The following is a 13,147-nucleotide window of genomic DNA, read 5'->3' as shown; positions in this document are numbered from 1 at the left end:
ATCTGACATCGCTGACCAACGATCACCGACAACCACTCCTTGCAATCATTATAGACAGACTACGACTGTTGACAAATTTCCCAACACTTATAATTTATTAATAAGTATAATTTTCATTTTAAAATTATAATCTCTTTATTCCTAATGTGAGAAAAGAGCGTATCTTCACACATATATTAGATTATTTTGACTCGAATAAACCACATATTTTTTACCTATTTTTGTGTTTCTTTTGATTATATGGGTGCAAGATCTTCGTATAACTTTAAGGCATTAAATTACCACTCTATCATCATAAATTACAAAATAATATAATTAATAGGATAATAATGCAATTAATAGATTTCATCCCACTCAACCTCAAATATCAACCCAAAAATAATATGGTGACGTAGAAGGCAATATATAAGTTTTTTTTTAATTATTAATTGCACTTTATTTCTCCCTCTTTGTGCCACAATTTATTTCTTGGGAGTCATGAATTATTAAAATATATAGTATGCCTATCTCTTTCGTTCTTTAAGTGTTTCCTCTCACTTATAACCATCCGATGGCATTTTCTACGGTCTTGATTTGGCTAAATTACCTGGCCGATATGAGCCTCTGTACCTCCACCGCATAAAACCGGAACCGGGCTGCTAAAGTCAAACCGGCCTGGCCGGTTACAACCGGCAGGGCAGTTCGTGGCATGCGTCAAAGATGCAGGAATCTGCCGAGGCGGCGCCCACACGCTACCTCGCCGACGAAGTACACGTGGAGGTGAACGGAATGTTCGATTTTTAACGTCACTGTATACGAGGACAGATCGCGAACCTTCTCGGAGAGAGCTTGAAGTTCAACCACTAAAAATTATTATTTTTTATATATTTTAATCTGACAATGAAAGACATTTTCTGAGAGATTTATATGCATTCTATTTTGCTCTTCTAGCAGCCGCTGTAGTCGGGTCATCATTGTTTGGCTATCATCATGTTCTAGCTTCACCACCTTCAGAATGCCACCACCGTAGTTGTCATCAGAACACTGTCATTAAAACGATGCTATTTCCCGGACTTGTTACGACGCTCCTCTAGCAGAAGTCTCATCACTTGTATAATTTTGCTACTGTCGAGTTAAGGGTCGGCAAAGTTTTATAGCCTATTTTGACATTGATATGCCACCAACAAATTTTCATCATCCGCTACAAATCTCGAGACATGACACGGATCCCAAGATGATATTTTGAGCAAGAAAAGTTCAAATCTTGATAAAAATTTATCAAGAGCTTCGATTTCAGCAAACTTATAGTCAAACTGACCGGCTCGATGAGACGAAAACCTAATGATATAAAAACTAGTCCAATCCGAGTCAAATCAAGCTTAGATCAAATCATTAAACCACCCTTAGAAGATTTCTTGACACATTTGGAAGGTCAAACAAATGTCGACACTAGCAAGCCTATACTCGAATCGAGTCTCTCGACAAGACAAATCCAACGAGGTCAGGATAACTCAATTCCGACGACATCGTTAAGGCACTCAAATGTCCATTAAACGTCACATGATTGAAGGAAACTCTCTGGACCGTCCGATTAAAATGGTTGATATTCTTGCATAAATTGCACCCATAACACTATAAATAGACCCCAATCCCTCACATGAGTGGAAGCTGAAGTCTAGAGAGAGTCTGAGACCTTGAGGAGAAGCTGCAGCTCAGCATCACCACCTATCATCGTCAACCACCGCCGACCTTCGTTATCGACCACCGCTGACCACCGTCGACCGCTGTACACCACCGCAGAACGCCGAAGACCATCGTCGACCACCGCCGACCATCGTCAACCTCCGCTGACCGTCGTCGACCTCTATCAACCGTCATCAACTACCACTAACCACCATCGATCACCACCAACCAGACGCCGTCAGTCGACATTGTAATCTAAAAAATATATATATCATTTCCTGTTTACGGGATAAGAGATTTGGTAATCATCAATCAATATTGGATTTCCGTAACTGAGTCAGACCCCGTGATTTTTCCCTTACCGGTTTTCTACTTAAAAACTTCTGGAGTCATCACCGTTTGTTTCTCTTTCATCTAGCTGTATGCTAAACTTTCGTACAACGCTAAGACGATAATCCATTGTTCTACCGCCGCAAATTTTCTAGCACGCATCAGACATAATGGAATCATTTCAATTGAGTCAAACGTCGTGGTTCTTCCCTTTTGGGGTTTTCACATAAAAACTCATGATGTTTCCTCTTTCGATTTCTTTCCATCTGTGTGTGCTAAATCTTCGTGCAATGTTAAGATTAAGTACAACACTCCATCATCATGTATTTACTTAAATGAACCAATTCACATAAAAACTCATGATGTTTCCTCTTTTGATTTCTTTTCATCTGTGTGTGCTGGATATTCGTGTAATGTTAAGACTAAGTACAACACTCTATCATCATGTATTTACTTAAATGAACCAATTCACATAAAAACTCATGATGTTTCCTCTTTTGATTTCTTTTCATCTGTGTGTGCTGGATATTCGTGTAATGTTAAGACTAAGTACAACACTCTATCATCATGTATTTACTTAAATGAACCAATTCACATAAAAACTCATGATGTTTCCTCTTTTGATTTCTTTTCATCTGTGTGTGCTGGATATTCGTGTAATGTTAAGACTAAGTACAACACTCTATCATCATGTATTTACTTAAATGAACCAATTCACATAAAAACTCATGATGTTTCCTCTTTTGATTTCTTTTCATCTGTGTGTGCTGGATATTCGTGTAATGTTAAGACTAAGTACAACACTCTATCATCATGTATTTACTTAAATGAACCAATTCACATAAAAACTCATGATGTTTCCTCTTTTGATTTCTTTTCATCTGTGTGTGCTGGATATTCGTGTAATGTTAAGACTAAGTACAACACTCTATCATCATGTATTTACTTAAATGAACCAATTCACATAAAAACTCATGATGTTTCCTCTTTTGATTTCTTTTCATCTGTGTGTGCTGGATATTCGTGTAATGTTAAGACTAAGTACAACACTCTATCATCATGTATTTACTTAAATGAACCAATTCACATAAAAACTCATGATGTTTCCTCTTTTGATTTCTTTTCATCTGTGTGTGCTGGATATTCGTGTAATGTTAAGACTAAGTACAACACTCTATCATCATGTATTTACTTAAATGAACCAATTCACATAAAAACTCATGATGTTTCCTCTTTTGATTTCTTTTCATCTGTGTGTGCTGGATATTCGTGTAATGTTAAGACTAAGTACAACACTCTATCATCATGTATTTACTTAAATGAACCAATTCACATAAAAACTCATGATGTTTCCTCTTTTGATTTCTTTTCATCTGTGTGTGCTGGATATTCGTGTAATGTTAAGACTAAGTACAACACTCTATCATCATGTATTTACTTAAATGAACCATATTATAAAATTTGTAATCATCAATAAAAGAAAACAGTGATTTTGGAAACGTTCATTGTTGATGAATTTTTAGCCATTCTGGTCTGCACAAAGAGATTTAATAAGAAATGCTACAATGGCAACAATAAGAAAATAACTGAAAAAATAATTTTGCATATTTTAGGTGGCTCAAAAAAAAAAAAATAAAAAAAAAATGACGACTTATCCCTCATAGAACTCTTATGAGTTAAGCGGGTCTAATTTGACATAGAAAAATATGCCAATTTCTGATGGCTAATTTGCTAAATCTCAATGAGAAAAATTTATTGGTCTCTTTATTTTGTTATTTAATATTGGGAATATTTACATACAGACAACCCGAAACTTTGATGTTTACAAAAATACCATCCAAGTGATTTTTTTGATCCACCAAGCCAATGTATTTACACTTGCCGCAATCAAAACATTGAGAATTTGATAAAAATGAAAAACGCAATCAAAACATTGAGAATTTGATAAAAATGAAAAATATAGGTTGCGGGACTTCTACTATTAATTTTGAGATATAGAATTAGCTTAATCATTAACAATACACTCATTACTTATTTTTTATTTTTTGTTTTTTTGACATCTCTAAACTTATTTTATAATATTACCATTAAAAGATTATTTTATGTTGTGCTTGAGAGCATTAGATTATAGATATATCAAATATGTGTTGTTTGTGTGGGCACACGTTTATTTAAAGATACATTATAGAATATTCATTGGATTGTCAATAAGAGCAGCATAAGGAAGTTGAAGCATGATATTCCTAATTAGACTGCTTCCTTGTAAGTTCTTTCGAAGATATAATTTGCTTTGGGGGCTAAATTGTTTTTAAAAAATTTATGGCATACCCATGTTGACTTGTACATTTATCTCAAAGATACATTTGGATCTTTGATATGCTTACCAATACTAGATGGATTCCTTTATTTCGACCGTATTAGAAATATGCTTTATTCTTTTGGTTGGCCTGTTGGGCCAATTGTGATATGTCAAGTTACTTTAGGTTGCTATATATATATATATATATAAATATGTACATTCCTAATTTTATGGAAAGAGTTCTTCTACATTTTCACTAGAATTAGCTGAGCTCTTAAGATTTCTATCTTCTTACACCAACTATTATGTTTGTTGTAGTAAGTTCTTTCTTTCTTGTTCCTCATATTTCGTTGATTCTAGAGAGCTATTAAAATTTAATAGAGGTTTTCTTTCGATTCATGCTCATTTAGGATTATTGTTGATCTCGTCTTTAGGATGTGTGGATCTCTTCTTCACATTCTATGTCGAATAAATTGAAAGCTATATGTTGAAGCATTTCATAAAAAATTAGCTCTTCTGATTAAGTTTTTGTTCCTCTCTGGAGTTATAGATACTTTATTGGTCTTGTTGGATTTAGGAATAAAGTCTTGTTGGACTTAGGAGGCCTTTCATTTGTTCTTATTCTTTTTTGATATTAATGCTATATATATATTATATATATATTTTATCTTTGGCTATTTTTGTTATATTCTTTTTAAATATGATTGAGTGTGGTCTACATTTTCCCTTTATATATATTACGCCATGAATAAATGGACACGTGCCGGTAACGATCTCCGCGGCACAAACTCCTCCAGACGCGACTCACTATAAAAGGGGCATTCACCCTCCTTCCATAACTGCACCGACCTCAGCTCTTCCTTCTCTGGTTTTTCATTTGCTACCCACCTCGCATTACAGTCTATCATGGCAGATCAAACCTTAACCGGAGCCCTAAAACTTGCAGCCGCCAAATTCCCATCCCGGCGATCACTATTGGTACCCGGCAAGCTCGAAATCACTCACTCCCGCCTCGACAACTTAATCGACTCTGCCGCATCCCGCCTAATCGCTGCAGGTATCCTCCCCGGCGATGTTGTTGCGATTACTTTCCCCAACACGATCGAGGTTGTATTTCTATGCTTAATTTTATTCTTTGATTTCTTTACCAATTAGTTTTGCAATAGAATTAATTAACTAATGATTTACCTCTTTCAATTGTCTATCGCGATCGATGTTTGCAGTTTGTGATCATGTTCTTGGCGGTTATCCGATCGCGTGCGACGGCCGTGCCGCTGAATTCTGCGTACACGCAGGAGGAGTTCGAGTTCTATCTTTCCGACTCAGAATCGAAACTTCTTGTTACGAATAAACAGGGGAATGCTGCTGCGGTGAACGCCGCGGCCAAACTTGGCATCTCCCGCGCCACAGCAAGTCTCCCCGATCCATCCGGCGTTGTGCAGATCGAAGGCCTAACGGACAGTACAGCCACCGAAGGTGGTCATTCATCCCCGGTGATTTCCGTTGTCAACGATCACTCCGACGTAGCACTTTTCCTGCACACCTCAGGCACGACGAGTCGGCCAAAAGGGGTTCCTCTCACCCAGCAAAACCTCGCTGCATCGGTCCAGAACATCCGATCCGTTTACCGCTTAACGGAACATGATTCAACCCTCATCGTTCTCCCCCTTTTCCACGTCCACGGTCTCCTTGCAGGGCTTCTCAGCTCTCTCACAGCCGGCGCTTCCGTAGCTCTTCCGGCCATCGGTCGCTTCTCCGCCTCCACTTTCTGGACCGACATGCGGGCAGCCGGCGCCAGCTGGTACACCGCGGTTCCCACCATTCACCAGATCCTACTCGACCGCCATGCCTCAGCATCAGAAGCGCCATACCCGCCTCTCCGGTTCATCCGCAGCTGCAGCGCGTCGCTTGCTCCGGCAGTTCTCTCACAACTCGAGACTACATTCATGGCTCCGGTATTAGAGGCGTACGCGATGACGGAGGCCTCGCACCTCATGTGCACGAACCCACTGCCCCAAGACGGTCCGCACAAACCGGGCTCTGTGGGCCGGCCGGTCGGACAGGAGCTGGCGATTCTCGACGAGACGGGAGCGGTTCTTCCGCCGGGATTTCCCGGCGAGGTCTGCATCCGGGGGCCGAACGTGACAAAGGGTTATAAGAACAACCCAGAGGAGAACCAGGCGGCTTTCTTGTACGGTTGGTTTCATACCGGAGATGTCGGATTTGTGGACGAGGATGGATATCTTCACCTCGTCGGCCGCATCAAAGAGCTCATCAACCGGGGAGGTGAAACTTAATTTGTGTGGTTAAATAATTGCCGTTTGATCAGTGATTGACGGTTTATTTGATATTTTTGCAGGAGAAAAGATTTCTCCGATTGAGGTTGATGCCGTGTTGCTCGCGCACCCAGGTGTCGCACAGGCGGTGGCATTCGGCGTTCCCGATGACAAGTACGGCGAGGAGGTAATGACCATAATTAAAATTCGGAAAAAGAAAAAGATAATGAAAATTAATTTGTACTTCAATCTTTTCTTTTATGGACTAGAATCATGACATAGCAGAATATTCCTAGAATCATGCAAAAGTTATGTGTTGTATATATAATTTATATAATTTATGGACCACATAACTTTTGTGCGAACGAATTTAGTACATCTTACATTTTGGTTTGAGTTCTTCTTCAATCAATTTTCTTTTAGTTGAATTGAGGTAAAATAACATTTAAATTAATCTTACTTTAAAATGAAGCGTCTTCTTTTTTTCAAATCAGAGATTTTTTAAATTATTATTTTAATTCGTCAAACCGCGTTAGCTCAAATTAGGTTTATTTCCAACTTTGGTTATGTTTTGTTGAAGTTTATCAGGATAATAATTTTAGACACAAATTTAATTGAAAAAAAAAAATTGGAGGAATTTTGATTGCCTCTCAAATAATTGCGGCCGAGAATATACAATGGGAAAATAATATAAGAATTCAATGATTGTTTTATTGCAGATAAACTGTGCGGTGATTCCGAGGGAAGGAACGGAGATTGATGTGGAGGAGATGAAGAGTTTCTGCAAGAAAAATCTGGCCTCATTCAAAGTGCCGAAGAAAATTTTTGTGACGGAGTCTCTACCGAAGACGGCGACTGGTAAGATCCCGCGGCGGATGGTGGCGGAGCAATTTTTATCTCCGGGGAAAGCCACCGAAGTTGGGGCTTAAGCCTCTTTCAGCCAAGCGTCAGCTTATTTTAAATAGTATGTGGCTCATGCCGTTTGTTTCGTTGAATGAGACGAAAGTGGAAAAGGTAAGTGGTCCAATCTTAATTTGTCTCGATTATAGATATTAGGGATAATTATATATTACACAGTCTTCGTTGATTCTATGTAAGTATTCGTACCTAATCTTTTTTGTATTGCAATAATATGTCTGTTTTGTGGAATCTCTGGAAGTCAAGATACTTGACTGGAAGTCATAGTTATAAAGTAATCACTGTTATTGGTAAGTAAAAAACATATATCAGCAAAAATTTAAATCAACTCTATATGTTTGATCAAAAAAAGCTAATCCAATCGACAACTCTCTACCCATCCATTAGGACCATAAGTGACTATCTTTAACAGAAACTAGCCGAGTGCTTTAATTCATAAGAGGATGGTCGAACCCAAAATATGCGTCCAAAGGTGTGTGAGTGATGTAGGTCTAAGTACTCAATTTTATGAAGGACAAATCCTTATAAATAAGGGATACTAAAGGTAAATCAGATTCCGATTTCTCACTCCATGGAGCTAATGAAAAATCCCCTCTTATCTGCCTTGTCATACTCAGCTACATAGTTTTGACCCTTGTTCTCCTTCCAAATGCTCTACTCCTTATGAGTGATTCAAGGATAAATCTAATTTCAACATGCTCAAAGATTTAAATTTAAATTTTAATAATTTTCTCTCAACGTCATTAATTTATTTGCTTGTGTACATGGTAAATGCGTCTGCACAAATCTTGAGGATATCCAGGGGTTAAAAAGACAAAAGAGTTCAACTACGACGGGCCCCAAAGATGGAAGACCAAGAGCCCACCAACACTAGACCAAGTGCCCACCAGTAGAAGACCAAGGACCTCCTAGCAAAAGTTTAAGGGCCCATTAGCAGAGGAATAAGGGTTCATTAGCAGAATACCAAAGAATCTAAATGACCAGATCTATCACTCCTCCATCCCCTCCTCGAACCCTGGCTAGAGGCCGACCGAATGCAGGCCATCCAAACCAATGACCAACGCTGATCGGGTTATGCAGAGGCATTGTTTTGTCTCTCACCACAATCCGACTCAAGGGAAGAATTTAGCAACTCCAACTATCTCATTGACACCCTTTAGATTCTTCGTCTGGGGCCAAGAACTAGCAATATTATAGTCGCTCTCAAAATCCATAAATAGCTTTGATGGGAAACTAACATAGCATTGATGAAGATAAAAGTGTACTAATAGTCTTTTTTTTTTTTATGTGTGATAAGACAAAAAAAATATGGATTCATGCCAAGCGCAAATAATAACAAATTATGATGATGTTAGATGACTCTCTTGAAAGATTTCTTATGAGAAGATTTCAATGGGTTCTACAAAAAAGTTCCTTAAGTGTGGCACTTGAGAATCACTTTAAAGGAGAATCATCAATAATCCATTCAAGATGATTTCCCAAAAATGAGCTCGTACAAGTTGAAACAAGTCCCTTAAATTGGTATTATTTTCAACTACTATGGTACCCTCGCATTTGTGGTTGCTCTTATTCCCATTATCACACCTGAAAATATTTGTTCAACATATGCACATTAATTCTACCTATAAAATTTGTGGTTACTCTTATTCCCATTATCACATCTGAAAATATTTGTTCAACATATGCACATTAATTCTTCTAAAACACCCCTTGTTAATGGCATCCTTGTGATGCTTTTCATTACGAGCTCTCTATTCTAGACTAAGAAGAGCTTCCAAAGGGGACAGATCCGAGTGTGCTCCTACTTTGAGCTACTGAGAGTCTTCTCCCCTCTTAATATATATTGCAAAACACATTCCAATCCAATGACTTTCATGTTGCTCGCTATTGAACTGTATAATGGTTTATGCACCCATTATGGTTAACTATATATAAGACTATCATACATATCAAATGACATGTGATGCACTTGTTTTTTTTAAGTAAAAAATACTTTAGTGCTTCGAGAACTAAAGATTTACTCTCAAATACATCAATTCCAAGAATCAATTATATTTTTTCTTAATTAATTTTTTAGTTCTTAAATCACCCAAGTATTTATATATAAATTCTTTAGAATTATGCTTTAGAATTATGCTTAAAAAACTGGCAAGATGTGAGTTCAAATGAGCTTAAATAAAGCGTGCATAAACGCTAATAAAAACTACTCACTACTATTTAATGGATCAAAAGCCCTTGAACTTTTGTGTGCCAATAACAGACTCAAATGCCTTGATGAGACAAATTCAACAAAGCTTAGATTGCTCAGTTTAAGATCATTAAGGAACTGAGACATTCAATAAATATCAAGCAAGTGAGAGAAGCTTTTTAAATTGTTTTGTGGAATGTCCAAAATTTCTATACAAATGATTAACATAAAACACCAAAAGAAAAATCTATTTATCACATTTCTGCACATTAAAAAGGGGTTTTCTAGGAAAGAAAATTTGGAGATTCATGAAGAATTCTATGGCTGTGTCCATCATAGTTCTTTTATTATTGGCCGACGGACAACTACTATGATGCTCATGTTAAATTCCCCTGCTATTTATCAATTGTCAACCCACATGAAATGTTTAATATTGATTTTTAATCATAACAAAATCGTTTAGCACAAGCATCAATCGTCTCCTGTCAACTATGGATTGACACTTGATAGTTTCTATAACACATTTTTGCTAGCCCATCTTTGACAAATGAAGACTTCAGCTGTCTCTTACCATCTACCTATTTGACACTTGATAGTTTAGAATGAAGACTTCAGCTGTCTCTTACCATCTACCTATTCCAATCTACCAACTTCAAATACATTCTACGGCCATCATAGAAGGCAACCCGAGCAATTTAGAATTTTTAGTCCATCCTTTTTTAAGGAATGGATCTCTAGAATCTTTGAAATAAACCAAGCCCCATAATTATTCACTTTCAAGACCTTTCATATAAAATTTGTTTTCGCTAGTGTGGGTCATTTATTTATACTTGCTAAATTTTCGCATAGTGCTCAAACAACGAGCTATTCTTCCATCATATATGCTTTAGAAAACAACAATTATCATATCAATAAGATTACCAACAAGCTCATAAAAAATGTAAGGATATTAAAATCAGTACAATTATACCAATATGAACAAGACAATAATTTTGAAAACTAAAGCTTGTCGTGATCCTATTGTTGCTCAAGTGACCAATGCTCTTAATCAAATATCTTTTTCAAATGTTAATATACAATGTGCTCCCAAATTGTGTGGAGAGCGACAATTAGGATGTTATGCAACCGTTGACATGTTAGTCAAGTGGAAATCAATTTTATTTATTTATTAAGTTATGTTTTTTTTTAATTGGGGCTTTTACATAACAATCACTCAAAATATTGAATATCAAATTTTAAACGCCCAAAATTTAAATATAAGATTTTAACTCCACAAAACGTTCACTCAAAGTTTTCACTAGCGGGTAAAGAAGGGTAGTTGTGATGAAAAAAGCCAGTAAAATTTAATATTTAAAGTTTGGTTTGTTAAAATATTATATTGACTATTTTTAGTTGTTGGTATATAATTTTTGGAAATTAAACAGGAACAATTGTATCAAATTCATATTTTTTAAAAAAATTAGAGATCAATATGACTGTCAAAAAAAAAAAAAATTTCACGAATAGTTCATATTAGGTCTGCGAAGTTGCTCATATTCGATTTATTCATTAAGAAAGTGAGTTGAATACTTGATCAAACGAACAAACGAATTCGAAGAGTCGAACATGGACATATTATTCATGACCCTAATACATACACACTTGACTCACTCAAATTCAACTCCTTTACACCTCAATGGATATGTGTGTGTGTGTGTGTGTGTTAGATAATAAGTACCGTGAAGTTTTTAGTTCTTGAGAAAGAAATACTTAAATCAAATGTATCACTCAATGCTGAAATTTTTAAGAAGAAAATTTCACATGTAAATGTGACAAGTAGTCTTTATCATCCCATTTAAAAAATTATTACAATATTTAAACTTTAATCCCACCGATAAAGCACTGTCATTTGCCCAACTTATTCATAATGCTAATAATTACTCTAGTTCGTGGAAGCAATACTTTCCTTGAAAGCGACAATATAACTTCAATTAATATTTTTGTACATATGAATTTACTTAAAATTACAAAAATAAAATAAAATAAGTTGGATATTAAACGAAAGGCATGCAATTAAAGGATTTTAAAAATGATTGATAAGATATTTCCCAATTTATTATATTCGCTTAATTATTTTATAAAAACTATAAAAACCTAAACACTGTTAAATACATCATTATAATTTTAATAAAAAAAACTTAAATAAATAAAAATAAAAATAAAAACGCCACGTATCCCAAAACCACTACCTGATAACCTCTTCCCTCCATGGCTCCTCCTAATCATACTTTCCACCACCATCTTCGTCCCATCAGTGGTCTTCTCCATGAGAAGTTGTTTGAGCTCCGAAGGCTGAAAACCAGAAGGCAGATTACAGGGCTCTGAGTCATTAGAGATGGGTTCCGCCGCCATGGATTCCATGAGGAATTCTCGAACCTTTCCATGAGAGGGACAGGCCTCAGACTCCAAGCAGAGATCCATGGCGTCTTCTGGTTTTGTGGGCTTGAAAGTTAGGAGCTTTGAGTATTCAGTGAGAAGATGAAGCATGTAATCGTATACATAGTTCATGTGAAGGCTTTCATGGATGAAGCTACTTCCTCTTTTCCCCATCGCCTGTATCTGTTCATTTTTAATATCAATTTTTTTATTTTTCTTATTAGCTTATATAATATATATATAAGATTAAAATATTTCAGGGAAAAAAAGACGACACAACAGAAGAAATAAATAAAATTTTCAAGATGAGGTAGCAGACCTCTGCGGGATGGGAGTTGCCCCACTCAACGGCCTGTTTAATAGCCCGACACTTGTCGTTCTGTGGAATGGGCCAGTAGTGGAGGCCCGGCCTGAGCCCACGACTTACGAAATCTTGAAACCGACTCTGCACATAGAGCGTCGGTGAGTCGCAACCTAAGATGTACTTCTCACTCACCGACCAAGCTCTTCCTTCTATATATACTTTATACCTGAATTAGCCAACAAAATTAAATCAAACTGTTAATGAAAAAGTAAAACAAAATTTCCATATTTAATTAGTATTTAAAATTTTTTTTGGATAGTGATAGGTCCCTACAAAATCATATTAATCAGCATGAATCTCAACATATATTTAATCAAAAGCTTCAAAAATTAAATTTTAAAATGTCCACACTTTAATTTACAATCAAGTGAAATGTCTAAGTGAAACAAACGAAATAATGTAAAAAGCGATCCATGATTATACACTTAAAATGTAACGAAAAGTTTTGGAACAAATTTTGAGAAATCAGGTGATCTCTAAATTTGTCAAGTTCATAGTTAAATCGACGAGACAAATCTAATGAGCCAAGATCCTCTAATTTCGACAACATTAAAACATTCAAATACTCATAAAATTATATCTAATCAAAGGAATCACTCTCGACTGTCCAATGATTTGGTCTAGAACTATGCAATATTTACGGATGATGACACTCATAAAATCTATAAATAGACTCTACCTCTCTCTCTCTCTTT

General features: G+C 36.3%; 2 protein-coding genes across 2 annotated transcripts in view; one reads left to right on the top strand and one right to left on the bottom strand.

Annotated features, from left to right (window-relative positions):
- Positions 1 to 5,110: 5,110 nt before the first annotated feature.
- On the top strand, positions 5,111 to 7,716 carry LOC110038923 (oxalate--CoA ligase). The gene is made up of 4 exons (XM_020743853.1): positions 5,111 to 5,398; positions 5,515 to 6,577; positions 6,651 to 6,754; positions 7,287 to 7,716. Exons 1-4 carry the CDS (start codon positions 5,198 to 5,200, stop codon positions 7,494 to 7,496), a joined length of 1,578 nt encoding a protein of 525 aa, XP_020599512.1. The 5' UTR covers positions 5,111 to 5,197; the 3' UTR covers positions 7,497 to 7,716.
- Positions 7,717 to 8,312: 596 nt separating this feature from the next.
- LOC110019287 (O-glucosyltransferase rumi homolog) overlaps positions 8,313 to 13,147 on the bottom strand; it is a 10,546-nt gene continuing 5,711 nt past the window's right edge. The window contains exons 4-6 of the mRNA XM_020716910.1: positions 12,408 to 12,618; positions 11,879 to 12,271; positions 8,313 to 8,393 (exon numbers count right to left, since the gene is read on the bottom strand). Coding sequence (XP_020572569.1) covers positions 8,313 to 8,393; positions 11,879 to 12,271; positions 12,408 to 12,618 — 685 coding nt within the window. The remainder of the gene's footprint in view (positions 8,394 to 11,878; positions 12,272 to 12,407; positions 12,619 to 13,147) is intronic.

This window comes from Phalaenopsis equestris, unplaced genomic scaffold, assembly GCF_001263595.1.
Source record: "Phalaenopsis equestris unplaced genomic scaffold, ASM126359v1 Scaffold000002, whole genome shotgun sequence".
In the NCBI taxonomy this organism is placed as follows: Eukaryota; Viridiplantae; Streptophyta; class Magnoliopsida; order Asparagales; family Orchidaceae; genus Phalaenopsis; species Phalaenopsis equestris.
The sequence above is the reverse complement of the archived record's forward strand: the minus strand, read 5'-3'. Positions and strand labels throughout refer to the sequence as shown.